At 36.2% G+C, this 20,762-nt stretch overlaps 1 protein-coding gene across 1 annotated transcript in view; it reads left to right on the forward strand.

Annotated features, from left to right (window-relative positions):
- Positions 1–20,762, forward strand: part of LOC150101006 (venom factor-like) — a 697,967-nt gene that overhangs the window by 575,279 nt on the left and 101,926 nt on the right. The window contains exon 36 of the mRNA XM_090401101.1: positions 10,325–10,399. Within this exon, the coding sequence (XP_090257227.1) occupies positions 10,325–10,399 (75 nt within the window). The remainder of the gene's footprint in view (positions 1–10,324; positions 10,400–20,762) is intronic.

The raw sequence follows: 20,762 nt of genomic DNA on the forward strand, positions 1-20,762 counted from the left end.
AACTCCGCATGAGAAAGGTCAGTGCTCAAAGAGGAAGCAAATGTGAGTCTGGACAAGAAAGGAGTCGAATGTCCTGGGATGTAAGGGGAGAACAGTTTCAGTTGAAGAAGGTTCTGGGGATGGGTAAGGAGGAAAAGAAATGGCTCAAGGAAGGCATAGAGAATTCACATCTAATAAGTGGTAATAGGGGAAACTTGTTATAGATCCAGAAATGAGCTGCTATGCATGTGTATGGATGCAAGAAGTATTAGAAACAAGGGAAATTAACTGGCTGCATTGATTGAGTTCGTTCACCTAAAAATTGTTGAAATAAGTGAGACATGGCTGGATGATATCTTGACAGGAATAAAAATGGAAGGGTATGATGTTTTTTATGAAAATAGAAAGGGTAATAATGGAGTTAGAGTGCTATTGATGACAGAAAAGAAGTTATGTCCATACAAGGAAGAGATGCAAGAGGGAAATAGTGGCAGTTGTTTTGAGGTGATATGGCCTGAGTTAGAGGTGAATAGAATGAAATACTATGTTGGATGTTAGTGACAATGAAATGTATTAACAAATTAGCTAAGCAAATAGGAAAAGGGTGATCAATTATGGGAATTTTAATTCTGGAAATAAAGGAAATGAATTTCTCGAGTTTTTACTACTACTTTTACATACTACTATCTCAAGTAGTATGTAACAGAGAACATGTAAGATTGAGGATATTGGATTTCATCATAAATGAGGTGTCAAATCTCTCTCCAGCTTGTGAGAGCAACCATGAAAAAATTACCTGCATGGTTGACAGCCATGTGAATACTTCAGTGAAGAAAGGGTGTATATGTGGAATTACAAGGCTGGTGTTTATGAGAAGCTCAGGAGACAGCTTGCAGCTGTAGCAGCATGGAATAAGAAGTTGGGTGGAAAGGGCTAACAAAGGTTGGTCGATTGGTAGAGCCTCTGCTGCTAATGCCTCACGCAAAAAGTTAAGGAAGGTTGAGCACGGTTAGTAGTTGGAAGGGATCAATCATTCGATGCTGTTGGCACACTCTAACTTGATGAGTCTTTGGACTCCCTGGAGGTGTTACATAATAATAATAATACTGATTGGACAAATATCCAATTGGAACGTTCGATGAATATAATATGACTTAAATGTTGATATTATTCCTTGTTTGAGTGGTTGAATAAATGAAGTAGTATTAGATGGCAAAAAAGTTATTTTAATATTCGGATTGCTTAAATTTGTTGAGTGCGTTATCTAAAATTAGTAGAATTTTGAAGTCTATATTCTTTTTCTTTGTATAACTTTCTACATTGGATACAAAACACTTGAAAAACAAATTTTCAAAAATGCTAGTTGTAACCCATACCTTTTTTGTTGGCCCACCAATAAACAGGTAGGGTGGACTTGTCGAGCCCTTTCATAGCAGAAGGATTTGAGGATTGGTTAATGAACATTGGTTTTGTCATGTAATCACCTGATGCATTACAAGGCTGGTGTTTATGATTACATGCACTTACCGTTGCACGCTTTGCACTTACCGTTGACCCAGCAATGACACTTTCTTGGATTTTATGTTCATTTTGTTTGATTCTTCGAATTATTGATTCATTTCAATTCAAAGTCTTCACAACAACTCCTGATTTTTCTCCATTTGTCAACTGATCCAAGATTTTAATTTTTCCTTTGAGAGAAATTAATTTTCTTTTTAATGTTGTTTTTTTCCTTTTGTTACAGTTTAGTGTCCATTACTATAAAAATAATTTTTTACATTAAAAAAAAATACATACGTAATTAATATGTAATGCAACCAGAAAATAAAATGCTCAGCTTGAGATTAACACACTTATGATTTTTATTGCAATTTCCTGGCAGAAAACGAAGACAATTTTCAACAATAAACACTTTATACGGTAAGCAATTGATGTACATGCATGTTAATATTTCTCCTAATATAAATTCACTACTTATAATTACATGCACAATACGGGCAGACACAAATTTAACGAAGATACGATTTCATTTTTAAGTCACGTTCTGAAAACTATATGAAAAGCTAAAGGGTTACTATAATTTGTAGACCATGTTATATCAAAACCACATTATATGAGGGTTACCTGTATTTTCAAGGAATATGCCAGGTAGTTGACATTTCCCTTTACATAGTTTGTTTAATGTGAGTCATATTGGGTCAAGTTCCAAAGGAGTGGAAGGAAGGCAAGATTGTACCACTTCATAAGGGAGGTGACAGAACTCAAACATCAAATTATAGGCAAATTTGTGTGTCAGGTATTGTGAGTGTTGGAAAGGTTAATGAGAACCAGTATCTAGAATTAGGTTGACAACAGTTGTATTCTTTTTGATGGACAGCATGGATTTGCTAAAGGGAGGTCATGTTTTAGTAATCTAATTACTTATTACAGTAAGGTGACAGCTGCATTAGACAAGAAAGATGGATACATTGTAGTATGCTTAGATTTTTGCAGAGGCTTTTGATAGATTATCACATGATAAGTTGATAAATTAAAGATGCCAAGAAATTATACTCTTGATTTAATCCTTTATTCGAGTGTAAGCAAATAGAGTTTGTGCAGGAAGTCACTTCATGACTGAGCTACTTGTATATAGAAGCTAATGACTTCACATCAATTACCTTAGCATCCCATAATGCAATGCGCATATCCTTATTATTATTATTATTACCTGACACCTCCAGGGAGTCCAAAGACTCATCGAGGAAGGGCACTTACTCTACAACTCTCTGTCTCCACCTCATTCCACCAACTACACCAACGCCATCTACCACCCACTAGCATTTTCACAGACAATCACAAACATGGTGGGATTCGAACCCACAGCCTTTTGGCTGGAGAGTGGATACACTAACCATTCGGCCAACTAGGCCAGCTTAATGGACATGTATAATGCTTTGCATTATGGGAAGGGCCACTACCCAGACCAGTGTCAACCTTTATTGAGATCTCATCAGTGGGAGCCAGACTCAGTGATACCAAGGTTGAAGTAATGCAGAAGTCATATTCCCATATACAAGTAGTCAAATGGTGTCACACCTTATTACCAGAATACTCTGGATTAGAGATGGATGAAACTTTTTCCACTTGCTTATACTATAAATTAAAGATGCCAAGAAGGTATTCTCTTGGCATCTTTAATTTATAGTTATACAAACTGTCCAAGTGTAAACAAACAGAGTTTGTATGTGAAGTCACTTCATGATTGGCTACTTGTATATGGAAATATGACTTCTGCATTACTTCAACCTTGGTATCACTTCTGAGTCTGGCTTTCACTGATAGTGGCCCTTTCCATAATGCAAAGCATTATACATGTCCATAAGGATATATGCACTGCAATATGGGATACTAAGGCAATTTATGTGAATTCCTTAGCTTCTATATACAAGTAGCCCAGTCGTGAAGTGACTTAACATGCTTACTCTGTTTGCTTACACTTGGATAAAGGATTAAACCAAGAGTATAACTTCTTGGCATCTTTAATTTATAGTATAACCAAGTGGAAAGACTTGATGAACATGGTAAGTTGATAGCCAAACTAGAGTGGATGGGATTAGATATTAGATTAGTGCATTGGATTTAAGATTGGCTATCTAATAAATATCAGCAAGTTTGTGTATGGGAAAGCAGTATCCCATAAAGTCACTGGTGCTTCAAGGGTCTATTTAACCTGTATAACAATGATATTGGGAGAGGTTTGAATGGGCATATTCAGTTGTTTGTAGATGATGCAAAGTCGGGAAGAACTATGGGTAGTAGAGCAATGTTGTGGCCTTACAAGAGAACTTAAATAGACTAAGTTAATGGGTATGGGAGTAGGATCTAAAATTTAGAGAACAATTTGCCAAAATTGTGAGGACAACACTGACTTGTAGACGTAAGGAGATTCTTGTTCCATTGTATAAGGTCTTGATTTGGCTACACATGGACTTGAACAGATTTGGTCACCTGGTTTTCAAAAGGATGAAGAGATATTGGAGAGGATCCAGAGGTAATTAACTAAGATATTTTCTGGTCTCCAAATGCTCAGAAGATGCAATTTACAAAGTCAAGTGGATAGGAGGAAGAGAAATGATACAATAGAGATATACAAGTTGTTATGGGATTAACATTGAAGTTATTTTTCATAAAATGGTGGGAGATTGGGAGAGAACAAAAGGTCATCCCTGGAAGTTGTATAAGAAGGGAGTGTGAAGCAGGTATTTTGCATGGAGAGTGGTGACTAATTGGAATACATTGCCTGAAAGTTTGGTATCTGCAGGGAATTTGAATACATTTAAGGTGTAGTATAATGAGCTGTGTGTGTGTATGACAAAGGGACTTCTCATGATGAGGCTCTGACTTCATGGGGATCATGGGGTAGTAATAATAATAATATGAGAACTGACCAGGATAATATAAGTGACAAACCTTTACAAATGTGCACAGGAGAAATCCCTTGAAATAAATAGAATGCTGATGGAATAGTTATTGCATCATCTATTAACAAGTCTAAGAACACTTAAGAAGTAGTGTGCCAGTTAAGTGAGCTTTCCACAGACACATATAATAATACATTTTACCCCTGGCCACATCCATATGAAACATATAAATGTTGCCAGCAGGCAAAATGTCAGCCTATAAATTCATCAGTATCTCATCTTCTCTTGCTTGTTAAGCTAATTGGCTTATTTTTATAAACCTAATTAATGCTCTAATAGATTACTCACCTTCAGCCCTGATAAATATTCTTCACATACAAGGTGTGGCTATTAAATAATGGGACGGGTTGTAAAAATATGGTTTATTATTACAATTGTACAACTTAATTGTTATCCTCTTCTCTATCTATACACTGTTGCATGTGATTTTTCCATTGTTGGAAGCAGTGTTGCAAGTCATCAGGTGTTATCTGCTTCAGTAACTGACGTTTTCTCCTTTACCTCATCCACTGACTGAAAATGGATGCCTTTCAATGGGGATTTCAACTTTGGAAAAAGGTAAAAGTCACATGAAGCTAAGTCCAAAAACAAAGATACAATCGTTGCACTGGAAAACTCCCACATCACCGAGAATGAAAAAAGTAAGAATGAGCATGTCAAAACTAAATGCAAAACTAAAAAACTAATGCAGATCATTTTTTTTTTTTTTTATATCAATGGCATGGTAATGGTTGAATGGGTACCAGAGAGTCAGACAGTTAACCAACATTATTACCTTGAGGTTCTGGCCAAGCTGAGAGAACAAGTGAGGAAGTAAGAGATCAGATCTGTGGAAGAACAATGCTTGGATTCTCCATCAGGACAATACTCCAACCACAGTGCACTTTTTTTTTCAGACAGAGGGTGAAAATCAGGACTCTAGTCTTTATGTTGCTGCTACAATTTTGCTTAACTAGTCCGTTGATTACACCATGTTGTTATAGTCTCACGTATTGTGACAAACTGTGTTTTTGTGCTCTGAAGATGCTGGTTATAACACCAGCGAAATATCAGCAATAAGTTAATAAATTAATTATTTACTTATTTTTCTGTGTTCTAATATATACCGTTAAAAAATAAACAACATGTACGACGAACACATAAGTCTGTCCACACGTTTCAGGATTCTTTATGGAGACAATATCGTACGTAAGACACGACAATATGGTAAGTGAAAGTTAAAATTGGCGTGGCAACTGAACAGGTTAGCCTTCTTAAAGAGGTGCTGAGACACCAATTTAATACCGAACAGTGTGAAAATCAAAAACAAGTTCCAGTCGGCCAAAGCCCAATGCATTTATAAATGAGCGAGTGTAGCGCTATTACGTGAACAGATTAATGCCACTCCTCTGGAATTAGCAAAATCAAATTCAACCATCAACGCACTACGTGAATCACTATATAATATTCTGAATACAGAACTATGGGAGATCCTAGATATCATCACTGACGCAACGGCTAAAAAAGAATTCAACATAGTCGAAAACCGGCACCAAAATAAGTTTGAAAATCTCCAACTACGACTACAATTACAACAAGACCTCGTCGGCGTGAATTTATCATCCCTCACCTTAAGCAAAGAAGCCACTAGTGCTTTAAGTCGAGGGCACAATTTTGCGTAACTCCCAAACAAGTTCCAAAAGCTGAAATAATGGCATCCATCGAACGGGGAATATATGACCTGCCTCCAACAATAGCCAACAACATACGTTTAGATGTGGCCAACATCCTAATCTAGTCCTAAGCCTCCCAAAAATAATATCCCGCATAAGGAAATCATTGCTGTAAAAGAGCTATAAAATAATAGCCAGATTATCATAACAGAAGCAAACAAAGGGAATGCAACCGTGGTGATGGACACAACAGAATATGAAACCAAATGCATACACTGTTACAAGATCAGTCAACATACAAAATTATAGATCGCAATCCCACCAACACACAAAAGAATAAGGCACGTAAATTATTGAAAAAAAAAGTCACTTCCTGGCCCAAAGACACAGTAAACAAACTCAAGCCCTTCCATGTTAAAACACCTAGGATTTATGGAGCACCAAAAATTCACAAACAAGGTACACCCTTACGCCCAATTGTGGACAGTATAAATAGTCCCACATACAAACTGGCTAGACATTTAGCTGAGCTACTAGCCACCCTCACAAACAATTCTCCATCCTTTGTAAAAAATTCAGGCCACCTAAAAAGCTCAGACTTAATAGTAAGCTTTGATATCACCTCACTATTCACAAATGTACCACTAATAGAAACTCTCGATCTACTGAAGTCACACTTCCCCCCCCTGATATATTTGAATTATTCAAATTCACAATACATGCAGGATATTTCACATGGAAAGGGAAAATATACAAACAGATAGATGGGACAGCCATGGGCTCCCCTCTTCTCCCCCCCCCCCATAGAACACCTGGAAAAACTAGCAATCAATACAGCCACTCTCAAACCAACACTTTGGCTACACTATGTTGATGATGTGCTTGCTATTTGGCCATGTAGTCCAGAGACATTGGAAACATTCTTAGTGCATTTAAATAGCCAACATCCAAAAATCCACTTTACAATGGAACTGGAAGCTAATAACTGTTTTCTCTTCCTGGATTCACTTATCACATGTCTTCCAGATGGTTCCTTATCATTTTCAGTTTTTAGAAAACCCACACATACAGGGAGATATTTACACAAGCAATCACCATCACCCTTCTCAACAATATGGCATTTTAAAAACGCTAACCCACAGAGCTAGAGCAATTTATTCCAATGACAATGCTCTTGCTGCTGAACTGGCTCACTTATGCCACACCTTCTTGGCTAATGACTATAAACACCATAAGATAAACAAAATACTAAACACTTCTAAGAAAGCCACTATCTACCACAGAGAACTACAACAAAACAGTACCATCCCATACATTAAAGGCACATCCAAAAAGATTTCAAGAATTCTTGATAAACATGAACTATGCACCATATTCAGACCATGTGGCAAATTAGCAACCCTTATCTGCTTACCCAAGGACAGTATTCTCCCTTTATCACATCCAGGAGTCTACGAAGTACCCTGCTCATGTAATCAAGCCTACTATAGTCAAACAGGAAAAACTGTGAACATCCACATCAGCGAACACAAAAGATACATCCGGCATTATCACTATGGCAAGTCAGGCCTAGCAGACCATGCTCTGGATACCCCTGTACACATGATCAACTGGAGGAACACAAAAGTACTGCACAGAAGCTCTTACAAGTTGGAGAGATTGTTCTTAGAGGCAACAGAAGCCCTGAAAAACACTCCATATCTCAACAAATATGGCTGTATAAATTTGCCTAAAATCTGGGAGACAGTCATCTTAAGAAAAAACTAGTTTTTTCTTAAGATGACTGTTTTTTTTCTCTGTTTAGGTCTCTAGCCTTATGTGATAGCTGCAATTTTTTTTTTTTTTTTCCAGACAGAGGGTGCCAAAATCAGGACTCTAGTCTTTGTGTTGCTGCTACAATTTTGTTTTAACTAGTCCGTTGATTACACCATGTTGTTATAGTCTCGTGTATTGTGACAAACTGTGTTTTTGTGCTCTGAAGATGCTGGTTAGTTATAACACCAGCGAAATATCAGCAATAAGTTAATAAATTAATTATTCACTTATTTTTCTGTGTTCTAATATATATCATTGAAAAACAAACACCACAGTGCACTGTCTGTAAAGCAGTATCTGGCTGATAAGAAGATCCCAGTGTTGGACCATCCACCTTACTAGCCAGACTTAGCTCCATGCGATTTTTACCTTTTTCCAAAGTTGAAATCTGCATTGAAGGGCACCCATTTTCAGTCAGTGGATGAGGTAAAGGAGAAAATGGTAGTGCTACTGAAGCAAATAACACCTTATGACTTGCAGCACTGTGTCCAACAATGGAAAATTCCTATGCAATGGTGTATAGATAGAGGAGGGGAGTATGTTGAAGGGGATTAAGTTGTACAGTTGTAATAATAAACCACATTTTTGCAACCAGTCTTGTTATTTAATACAACTCGTACTAGATGGGATTTGAATCCTGGTCTTTTTTAACCATAGGGCATTACTTGGATAATATACACATAAGAGCCTTCATAGTTCAGTAGGTGATGCTCTTTGGTTGGAACAAATGGGGTCCTCAGTAGTCACAATCCCATTTAGTCAGACCAAAGTCATCTAATATATGCATAGATTTTTCAATGGAAGGTAGTTCTTTCCTTGCAAAGAATCAAAATGCTTTTTCACTTGGTTACAAATTAAATTAAACTTAAGAAGAAACTATATTCTTGTTTAATCGTTTATTGTGTGTGAAGTATCTTCACAACTAGGCTACTTGTATATTAAGGTTGATGACTTCACATCAGTTGCTTTTAGTATGCTCTATATACATGTAGCCTAGTTGTGAAGATACTTCATCTACAAAGTTTGTTTTCTTATACTTGGATAAAGGATTAAATAAGAATATAATTTCTTGGCAAGTTTAATTTAACTACTAGAATTAGGTCTATATGAAGCAAAATTGTTTGGAGGATCATTAAGCCTCATATGAAAAGGAAAATGCAAAAACACTTCATATTATCATACAATAATTGATTTATCAATCTCTCGAAATCATTGCACATAATTGTTTTAATTTGAGACTTTCAAATTTTCTCTGTTTTAAAAGACCCAGTTGTTATTTTCTTTCTTTGGCTTGGTAAGGATACTACACATGATGCACTTAAAAACCAATATTAAGAAGGGCTTTTAGATCATCATTTAAAACAAATACATGAGGCATACTGATGGCTGTTACCAGGTTACAATGTTAAGATTATGACTAATCTTAAGCAACATGACCTTCATTCTGCCACTCAGAACATTAAGAGGGGAAAAAATATTCTGAGACAAATGTCAAAACACGAAAACATACAAAACTGGCTTTCTCTCATTTTGAAGACTTAATCATTGATACATAGGGAGGGAGGTGGATACTAATAGAAATGGCAATTTGTGTCTGACTGCCCTAAGGAACTTACTCCTGTCTGATGGGAAATGGCTGAAGAAAGCCATTATTATTATTATGTGACACTTTCAGGGAGTCCAAAGACTCATCGAGGGAGAGTGTGCCAGCAACATGGAATGATTGATACCCGTCCAACTAATAACCATGCTCAAACTTGCTTAACTTTTTGCAAGAGCTATTAATAGCAGAGGCTCTATCAATCGACCAACCTTCGCTGGCTTTCCCATTTCAGAAATCAACCAGAGAACCTTGCATTATTACAGACAATGAGTGTTAAGATTTAAGGCCATGAGATGATAGCAGGTTATCTTTTGCTCTCTCTCTCTCTCTCACACACACTCAAAAGTTTTTGTTTGTTGATAGCTTGAAGTCACTGTGAGTGATGGATAGAGAATGGCTGCCTGCCTGTTTTTAAAAGTTAGGGCTAAAGGAGTGCTTTCTACTCTCATTTGGAAATAAAAGCTGTTAAAGATAAAAATTGAACTTAGGTGGCCTAGCATTGTGGAGGCACATGCCACCTCCACTGATACTTAATTGAATTTTTTCAAGGATAAAAAAAAAAAAAAAAAAAAAAAGTAGTAGATTAATTAAAGAACTTAATCAAGTTAGCGGCTAAAAGAAAAAAGTATTTCTGTAGTATACTTTATAAAATGCAGAGTCTATTGTAGGATTTTAATTTACTTTCCTGGATTATATTGTGAAATGTTAATTAAAACTATTCTTTATTTACTATATAAAAATTTCTATCACTTTGAATGATAAAAAAGAACAGAAATTGTTGTTATAATATAATATATTTAATTCTCTTTCAGTTGGTGAAAAGTGAAGATTCACATGTAGAAAGATTTGAAATAACAAACAGAGGAGTGATTTTCTACTTAGCTTTGGTAAATTTTATTTAAGCAAAGTTTTCATTCACCTAAGTATAACTATTAAATTGTGTTTTACACTGGTGTCCAAATCCTAACTACAGATACTATTTTTGAAGATTACAACAGCAAATTCACACAAATCAGCATGTGCCAATTTGTATAACTGATGATTTAGTAGAAAGTGGGTACATATTCAAATCACACTCAACAGGATAAAAAGCAAAAGGCTGCACTAAATAAATTGTTTGAAAGAAGTTTTCATGAAGAAATAAAGTTGCAAACTTGGATGCCATGTAATGTCTCAAAAACATCATCTACGTGGAGAAGAATTATTGAAAAGCTTGAAGAAAACCCAGAATGACATATATTGCCAGAGAGTTTAGAATCTCACATAGCATTGTATCCAGGCTCTGGGAAGTGTTTCAAACCAATGCAATGTGGTTCAGACATTTGCTGAGAGGTCGCCTTCACTCTACCATGGAGCATATAGACAATTTTTTGATTATAACAGCAAAATATAATTGACACACAATGGCAGGTCAGCTTGCAAATTGGCTCCATTCAAGCACAGATACGCAAATATCTCGATAAACGATGGCAAGACATCTCCAACAAGTAGGCCTATATGCACAAAGGCCTGTAGTCTATGATCCTTTTTCCACAGCTCATCATAGAGCACTTTTGGCATTGTATCTATAAAAATTGGACAAGATTCCAATGGATTAATGTGTTCTGTACAGATGAGAGTCATTTCTATACAACAATTCTCCTCCAATTCTATACAACACTTGATCTGGCATGAACTGTTTACCATTGTGAGAATGTTCTTGAAAGGGATTGATACAGCAGTGCTGAGGGTCATGGTATGTGGAGACATTATGCTTAATGGATAATATACCAAGCTAGTGCTGGAAAACGGGACTATGACTGGTGAATGATACTGCAATGAAGTTCTTCAACATCATGTTCAATTGTTACCTGGTGCTGTAGGTGGAGAATACATTTTTATAGATGACAATACCACACCACATTGTATATGAGCTGTGGAGATACTTCTGGAAACTGAGGATATTAATCAAATTGAGTTGTCAGCAGGCTCCCCAAATCTCAACCCCGTAGAACATGTTTGGGATGCAATTGAGAAACACACTGCTGCTCGAAATTCCCACTCCAGGAAACAAACAAAGCCTTATTCTTGCTCTGAAGTAGGAGTTGGCAAGTTTGCCTAAAGAACACCTGGATCACTTGGTGTTAAGCATGGTACAATGTTGTGAGAGCTACATCGCAGTTCAGAGTGGACATATTCCATACTGAGATGTCTGTTTGCATAGTTTTCTGTAACGACTGTATGTTAATTCCTTAACTACATCCTTAGGAAATTTGTAACTTCTACAATTTAATTTGTACAAAATTTATAAAACATTTTTGTTTTATAAATTTTTGGCTGTGATCATGAAAATTTTTTTATATACATGTAAAAATGTAGTTTGTCCGTAGCTTTTGGGCACCAGTGTATAAACATGAAAGTAGTAGTGCACTATATAATAATAACAATATTGCCATAAAAAACAACAGTGTGCTGTAATATTAACCCATATATGAGTAAATAGACCAAAACGATATTTTGGAATTTCCAGTTGTTGCTAAAGGATAATAATTAATAAAGATGATAGAGGACTCAGGCAAAGGATAATTAGTATTATAGTACAGGGGTACTTAAGAGTCAAAGCTGTCTAATTGAGAGGAGACTGCCACATAGCCTTTAAAGGAATGTGGAGAACTGACCAGGGCTTCTAACCTAATGTCCAATCCTCACCTTCTTGTGGTGCACCCTGTTGGGTATCTACCTGGTACTGAATGAACGAGGATGGGCAGGCAATTTGGGATTTAGCTGACCAAATTGTATTCTTATTGGCTTAAAGCAATATAGAAAATGTGGGTACAACATGACAAAATTTCATGCTGGCTGGGACGTTGCCCAGTTAAACAAGACCCCTGTTGTTTTCACCAAAGAATCAGGGTGAACAGCAAAAAGTCAGCTACTGGAACAAATCTGAAAACAAACCCCAACTCAACATCACCAGAGTTAAAGATCGGTACTATCAACGTAAGAAGCCTGAATGGCAAAGAAATGGAGAGCTAGCTGAGGAATTAGATAAGTACCAGATGGACATAATAGGGGTGACTGAAACATAAAAGAAAAAAAATTGTGAGATCTTTCTGAACAATAAATACAAAATGTTATAGTCAAGAAATGACAATCAAGGAAAAGGAGTAGCCATTGTATTCAACACAAAATACGAGGCTAATCTTCTTGAATGGCAGGTAGTCTCAAGTGGAGTGATGTGAGCAAATATCAGAATAGGGAATTGGACAGTGAGACTTATTTGTGCCTATGGTGGTCCCACAGAAGGTTCTACTAATGAAATGGAGGAATTTTTTGTTGCTTTAGAAAAAGCAACTGACACAATGAAAAAGGAAAAGTTGGTCCTTGCTGGGGATCTAAATAGCAGAGTAGGAAATGATTGTCAGACATACAAAAATATTTTGGGAAAATTTGGAGAAAAGAGCAAAGAGCAAAGCTAATAATAATGGCAAATACTTGTTGGATTTTTGCTCAGGACATGGACTGGTTATTACTAACACCATGTTCCAACATAAAAATGTGCACAAATTCACATGGAGAGAAGAGGCAAGGAATAAGAAAAGTCTCATTGACTATGTTATTGTTGATAGTGATGTTTTCTCAATGGTGCAGGACACCAGCATGTACAGAGGATTTGAAATTGGAAGCGATCGCTATTTAGTCTTGAGCAGGATAAAATTGAATTTCATATTGAAAAGAATAACATGTAAGAAAGTTTTAAAGCGAATAAAAGTTGGGCAGCTCTCAGATGTGAACAGTAGACTAAAATACACAAAGATTATTGAAGAAAAAATGAAAAAGTTTGAGAATAGGAACCAAACCTTGGAGATTCAGTGGCAAGCCTTGAAGAAAACCCTGATTGCAGCCAGAGAGGCATGTGGTCAGGTTGTCTGCAAGGATAGAAAAATCAGAATTCCATGGTGGATACAGGAAGTTAAAGAGGCAGTGAAGGAAAAGAAGAAAGCATATCAAAAGTTCCTAGCAAATAAGTCAGCTTGTGCTTTTAGAGAATACAGAGACAAATGTAAGAAAGTTAAACACTGTGTAAAACTAGCCAAACAAAAGTCATGGAAGACTTTGGCAAGAACATAGAAAATAAATATCATGAAGGTGGTAAGATATTCTGGAGGTTGTTGAAGAAGCTTAGAAATGGAGGAAAAATGCTGTAAAAGGAGTTAGAGATGATAAAGGTCATATGAAAACAGGAGAAAAAGATATCCTTGAAGTATTGAGTAATTACTTCGAAAAATTGCTAAATGAAACAAGCATTGATAACACAGTGGTAAAAACACTCAACGCACATACAGTCAAGAATACATATCCATACTTGAAACAGAAAAAGCCATCAAAGGCTTGAAATATTGAAAGCCAGCAGGAGTAGATGATATTTGACAGAAATGCTGAAATATAGTGGTATAAAAGTCTTACAGTTGCTGCACTGCATGGTTCAGAAAGCCTGGACAGAGGGATGAATTCCCGATGATTGGAGTAGAGATCTGATAGTACCCATACATAAAAATGGAAATAAAACTGAATGTGAGAATTACAGAGGTATTTCCCTACTGAGTGTTCCTGGCAAGATCTATGCAAGCATACTTGAGAAGAATTGTGGAAGAACAAGCTGGATTCAGGCCAAATAGAGGCTGTCAGGATCAGATCTTCACTTTAGGACAAATAATCGAGAAAGCATGGGAATATAACAAAGATCTGTATTTAAGTTTTGTCGATCTGGAAAAGGCATATGACAAGGTGCCAAGAGAGAAGCTATTCAATATGCTTCAAGTATATGGTGTCAATGGGGCATTATATCAATCAGTACGTAGTTTGTATTTGAGTCGTAAGTCGGCAGTTAGAATTGAAGGAAGTACATGAAGATGGTTTAATGTTAAATCTGGTGTGAGACAAGGATGTACATTATCCCCTCTGTTATTCATTATCTATATGAATCACATTATGAAAGAAAGTGGTATTAAATATGATATCAGAATTGGAGATGTTAATGTCAGCTCTTTGCTTTATGTGGACGATGCTATACTTCTAAATAAATCCGCTACAAGTCTGCAAGATTCTCTGACTAAATTGAATAGCTGTTGTAATAGATATGGTATGAAGGTCAGCAATAAAAAGACAAAGACAATGAAAATAGGCAGAATCATTGAAAATGTCAACTGTGTTGTGAATGGAGAACCTGTGGAACAAGTAAAACATTTCAGCTACTTAGGCCTGATTTTTACTGAAGGTGGTAAATTAAATATGGAAACAGACAACAGAATCAACAAAACTGGTATGGTAGGAGGTCAATTGAATAAATTCATATGGAATAAGAGAGAAATTAGTCGGAACACTAAATTGTCTGTATACAAGACAGTGTTCAAACCAGTTTTAACTTATGGATCTGAGAGCTGAGTCAGAAGTAAAACACTTGACCGAAGACTAGAGACCACCGATATGAGAGTCCTGAGAAAGATTAGAGGTGTGAACAGATGGCATTAATGGCAATATCATATTAAAAACGAGGATATTAGGAAAGAACTTGACAATGTCAGCATCCAGGAATGTATTAGCAGAGCTAATCTCAGGTGGTATGGTCACTTAAACAGAATGGGTGAGGAAAGATTAGAAAAACAAGTGTTCTCTGCCAGGTTGGCAGGAAAATGACCCAGAGAAAGACAAAGATATAGGTGGATTGATACAGTACAATGTGCCTTAGATGATAGAAATATAAGATGTGATAATGATATTATTGGAGTCTTGACAAGTAACAGACTGATTTGGAGGAAAATTGTAGTTAGGAAGTTAGCAATGATGTAAATTTTTCATGTAGTACTACATATCCTGCACACCCCTTGAGGGTACATGTCAGGAATTTGATGTTGATGATAGTACAGGAAAACCTTGCTTAATGCGAATTTGATATGCATGATCGAGTGAAATGATGCTATTTCTCACTTTAAGCAAGTGATTAATCAGTTAATGTGATTTTTTTATGTTATGCAAAATTTTTTGTCACCAATCTGCAGCAAGCGGAAAATCTGGAAGTCATTAAGAGACATGAAAGTGGAGCTAGTAATACAATGATTATGCGAGACTTAAGATACAGTGAGCGTACAGTTTGGACTATATTAAATAAAAGCGAAGAATTTGCTACTGCTTCTTTAAGCATGCAGATCACCCGAAATAGAAGGCATTTAATGATCGAGATGGAGCATCTTCTATCACTCTGGATTGAGGATTATAACCAAAAAAGAATACCTCTTTGTACAGGGAATATTCAGGCCAAAGCTCTTGACATTTTTACCTCATTGAATTCAAATTTCAAGAGGTGCATGAAAGCTGTACTGTGAGTTTAGCATACTTGTTTAGGATAGTTTGACTGTTTTAAAAATCGAACTGGACTGCATAATGTAAGAATATCTGCTAATGATGATAAAGATTCTGTGGTCAGATTTCCTGAAGAATTGCAAAGGATAATTCAGGAGGGTGATTATGACAATTGTTAAATATTCAACATCATCAAATCTGGTCTCTTTTGGAAGCTTATGCTGACAAAAACTTTCCTAGCTAAAACTAAAGCATCTCAACCAGGACACAAAGTATCTAAAGATCATCTTGCGTTTTTATTAGGAAGAAATGCCGAAGGCAACTTTAAACTAAAGCCTGTGTTAGTTTATCATACGCAAATTACAAGATCCAACATTATTTAAGAAATCAGCACAATTGGAAAACAACCTGAATTTAAAGAACTGAATAATGTAGATGTGAGAAACTTACGTGATTCCTATTCAGAACAGTTAAGCGAGAATGATCTCCTTCAGCTAGAAGAACAGCATGCATATGAAGAGGGTAAGGAGTGCAAACAAGAAGAAAATGTTAAAACTAAGAAGCTAACTGCAAAAGAACTTGAGCTAGTTTTCGATCACATTGAGTATGCTAATGAAATTTTGTTTGATGCTGATCCTGATATGGAAGGAGTTTTGAAGCTGCCGAATTCTTGATAAAGTGATCGCCAGGTATCACAAATTGCATGACAAGATGAAAAAGTCGAGCATGATTCAAACATCTTTACTTAATTAAATTAAGGAGATATTAGATCCCACATTGTTTTAAAACCGAATAAGAAACTCAAAAATTGGAATCAGAGAGTTTTATGCCGAATATAGTATAAAAAACTATAAAAGTATCAGCGAAAATACTAGCATGAGCTGAATGCAAGTAGTCCTAGAATGTAGTACAAACACGGGCAACTCGTTGCAAAGGTGGGGAAAGTTCTGGTCACTATTCTTTGGTATTTACCATAATGTAAAAACACATTTCCTAGGAAATGTATGCTGTTATTACATTATGGTAGGGAGGTCACTACCCAGACCGGTTTCAGCCTTTATTGAGGCTTCATCAGTGAGTAGCCAGACCAAATTATTAATACCAAAGGGTATAGCGAAAAGAACTCATATACTGTGCTATATAAGTTGTCCAAAAAGGTGCACCCATTAAGTTACTTAAATATAAAGAGCCAACAGGCTTCATTTCGGTGATATAAACATTAATTAAATTAAGGGGATATTAGATCCCACATTATTTTAAAACCGAATAAGAAACTCAAAGATTGGAATCAGAGAGTTTCATGCCGAATATAGTATAAAAAACTATAAAAGTATCGGCAAAAATACTAGTGTGAGCTGAATGCAAGTAGTCCTAGAATGTAGTACAAACACGGGCAACTCGTTGCAAAGGTGGGGAAAGTTTTTTATGCTATATTCAGCACGAAACTCTCTGATTCCAATCTTTGAGTTTCTTATTCGGTTTTAAAACAATGTGGGATCTAATATCCCCTTAATTTAATTAATGTTTATATCACCAAAATGAAGCCTGTTGGCTCTTTATATTTAAGTAACTTAATGGGTGCACCTTTTTGGACAACTCGTATAGCAGAGTATATAAGTTCTTTTCGCTATACCCTTTGGTATTAATAATTTGGTCTGGCTACTCACTGATGAAGCCTCAATAAAGGCTGGAACCGGTCTGGGTAGTGACCTCCCTACCATAATGTAATAACAGCATACATTTCCTAGGAAATGTGTTTTTACATTATGGTAAATACCAAAGAATAGTGACCAGAACTTTCCCCACTTTTGCAACGAGTTGCCTGTGTTTGTACTACAATCTTTACTTAATTTCTTTGTACAAAAAGTAGCTCAATCAAATGTTTAGACATTAAATAAAAATTTAAGCAATTCAATTTTATTAACTTTGATGATTTTATTCATATAGCTTACACGCTAATATTTTTTCAAATTACGCTAACTGATGGATGAATTATAATTATTCCTGTTTATTGTTTTTGCTTAGCACACATTAAGTGATGGATTAATTAATTGCATTTTGCGAGGTTTTCCTGTTAGCATTACTTTCAAGCATTCATGGAGTCCAAAAACTAATTGCAGGAGGCTGAACACTCACAAACCTCAATAGCTATCATACCTTACCTTACCTTGAACACATTCAGTGTTAGAACACTCACTGCCTATTCTGGCAATGCATTCTACTCATTTTTAGCTTGGTGGATAGTTAACCCTTTTTTCACCTCTTTACTCACATAACCTTTGTACAGTTTCCAGGAATAACCTTGTTTCTGCATCACCCATTGTGACATGCAATCATTCTCTTGTATCTATTTTCATAGGCATCTCTCACCAGCTTATACATCTCTGTCATAGGGGTGATATGACCTCCTCTTTCTCCTGTTTTCTAGTGTCTGCAGTCTACAAATTCTATCTGTCTTTGTGATCTGTATTCCACCATCCTGATATCATTTTGACACTCTTCTTTGCACTCTCTCCACTGTATCAGAATCACAATGGAAACCAGGAGAACAGACCTGGGCACAATAGTCCAAGTGAGGTCTTATCAAGGCACTGTAAAGAGGCAAAATGACATCCTTAGCTTTACACATTAAAGTTTGTTTCAGTATTGCAGTTATCTTTTGAGTTGTATTTGCCCTGAACCTCAACTTCCTATATACTAAGATTCCATGATCTCTAGCATCATCCCATCAATATAATACAACATCATCATCATGAAATTCCTGACATGTACCCTCAAGGAGTGTGCAGGATATGATATTAATACATGAAAAATTTACCTCATTACCAACTTCCTATCTACAGTTTTCTTCCAAATCAAATCTGTTACCTGTCAAGACTCCAACATTATCAGATCTTATATTTCTATCTTCTAAGGCACTTTTTTACCATATCAATCCACCTATATCTTGGTCTTCCTCTGGGTCTTTTTCCTACCAGCCTTGCAGAGAACACTTGTTTTGCTAATCTTTTCTCTTCCATTCTGTTTAAGTGACCATACCATCTGGGATTAGCTCTGTTAACACATTCCAAGATGCTAACAATGTCAGGTTCTTTCCTAATATCACCGTTGATGCCATCCGTTCATGGCACTAATCTTTCTCGGGAACTCTCATATGTGCGTTCTCTAGTCTTTGGTCAAGTGTTGTACTTCTAACTCAGCTCTCAGATCCATGTTTTAAATGGGTTTGAACACTGTCTTGTATACAGCTAATTTAGTGTTTTGACTAATTTTTCTCTTATTCAGTTGATTTCCTATGATACCAGCATTGTTGATTCTGTTGTTTGTCTATTTCCATATTTAATTTACCATCTTCATTAAAAAATCGTGTCTAAGTATCTGCAATGTTTTACTTGTTCTATAGGTTCTCCATTCACAATGCAGTTGATATTTTCAATGCATCTAAATATTTTCATTGTCTTTGTCTTGTTATTGCTGACCTTCATGCCATAACTGTAACAACAGTTATTCAATTTAGTCAGTGAATCTTGCAGACTTGTAATGGATTTATTTAGAAGCATAACATCATCCATATAAACTTAAGAGCTGAGATTAACATGACCAATTTTGATATGAGGTTTAATACCACTTTCCTTCATAATGTGATCCATATAGATAATGAATAACAGAGGGGATAATCTACATCCTTGTCTGACACCAGTTTAACATTAAACCATCTTCCTGCACTTCCTTCAATTCTAACTACTAACTTACAACTCAAATAAAGACTAAGTATTGCTTGATATAATGCTCCACTGACACCATACAACTGCAGTGTTTTGAATAGCCTCTCTCTTTGCACCTTTTCATATGCCTTTTCCAGATCTACAAAACTTAAATACACATCTTTGTTATATTCCCATGATTTCCCAACTGTTTGTCGTAAACTGAAAATCTGATCCTGACAGCCTCTATCTGGGCTGAATCCAGCTTGTTCTTCACCTAGCTTCCCTTCCACAATCCTTCTCAACCGTTTCTTAAATATACTTGCATAAATCTTACCAGGAACACTGAGTAGAGAAATACCTCTGTAATTCTCACATTCAGTTTTATTTCCCTTTTTTATATATGGTACTATGAAAGCTCTACTCCAATCATCTGGAATTCAGTTTTATCCATAATTCAGAAGGCCTCTGTCCAGGCCTTTCGAACTATGCAGTGCAGCCATTTTTCTTTTAATTTTCTTCGTGTGGGGTTCCCCCCCCCTCCATTCCTCAACCACCCCTTAGTTGAGCTAAGGGGTGGTTGAGGAATGGTTGAGCCCTCCTAATGAGGGATTAAGAATGTATTATTGACTGTAGCAGTGTATGTTCACGGGGACAGTTTGCCTGCTTGCGGGATGAAAAACCCCAGATAAACTGCGGGGAAAAACCATGCTGTCCATGCCCAAGACTGGCTAACTTGACTATGGCTGAGAAACATCCTTTAACTCCTCCCGTTGTCGATGAGAATCGAACCTAGGACACTTCTTCCACAGGCATATGGTTGCGAAGCACATAGCCACTAGGCTAACTGCACAGACAGTGTAGCCACTGTAAGACTTTTATACTTCTGTACTTGAGCAATTATGGTCAAATATCATATACTCAAACTGCCTTTCAACATTTCAGGCTTTTGATTGCTTTTTCTACTTCAAGTATGGATTTGTATTTGATTGCATGCAGGTCAGTGTTTTTTACCACTGTGCTGTCACTGATTGTTTCATTTAGCAATTTTTCAAAGTAATTGCTCCATACATTAAGGATATCTTCTTCTCTGTTTTTCATATTACCTTTATCATCTCTAGTTCCTTTCACAGCACTCTTTCCTCCATTTCTGAGCTTTTTCAACATTCTCCAGAATATCTTGCTGCCTTCTTGATATTATTTTCTA

The sequence above is a fragment of the Typopeltis vanoorti genome, chromosome 12, assembly GCF_054136105.1.
Source record: "Typopeltis vanoorti isolate ZY-2024b chromosome 12, IOZ_Tvanoo_1.0, whole genome shotgun sequence".
Classification (NCBI taxonomy): domain Eukaryota; kingdom Metazoa; phylum Arthropoda; class Arachnida; order Uropygi; family Thelyphonidae; genus Typopeltis; species Typopeltis vanoorti.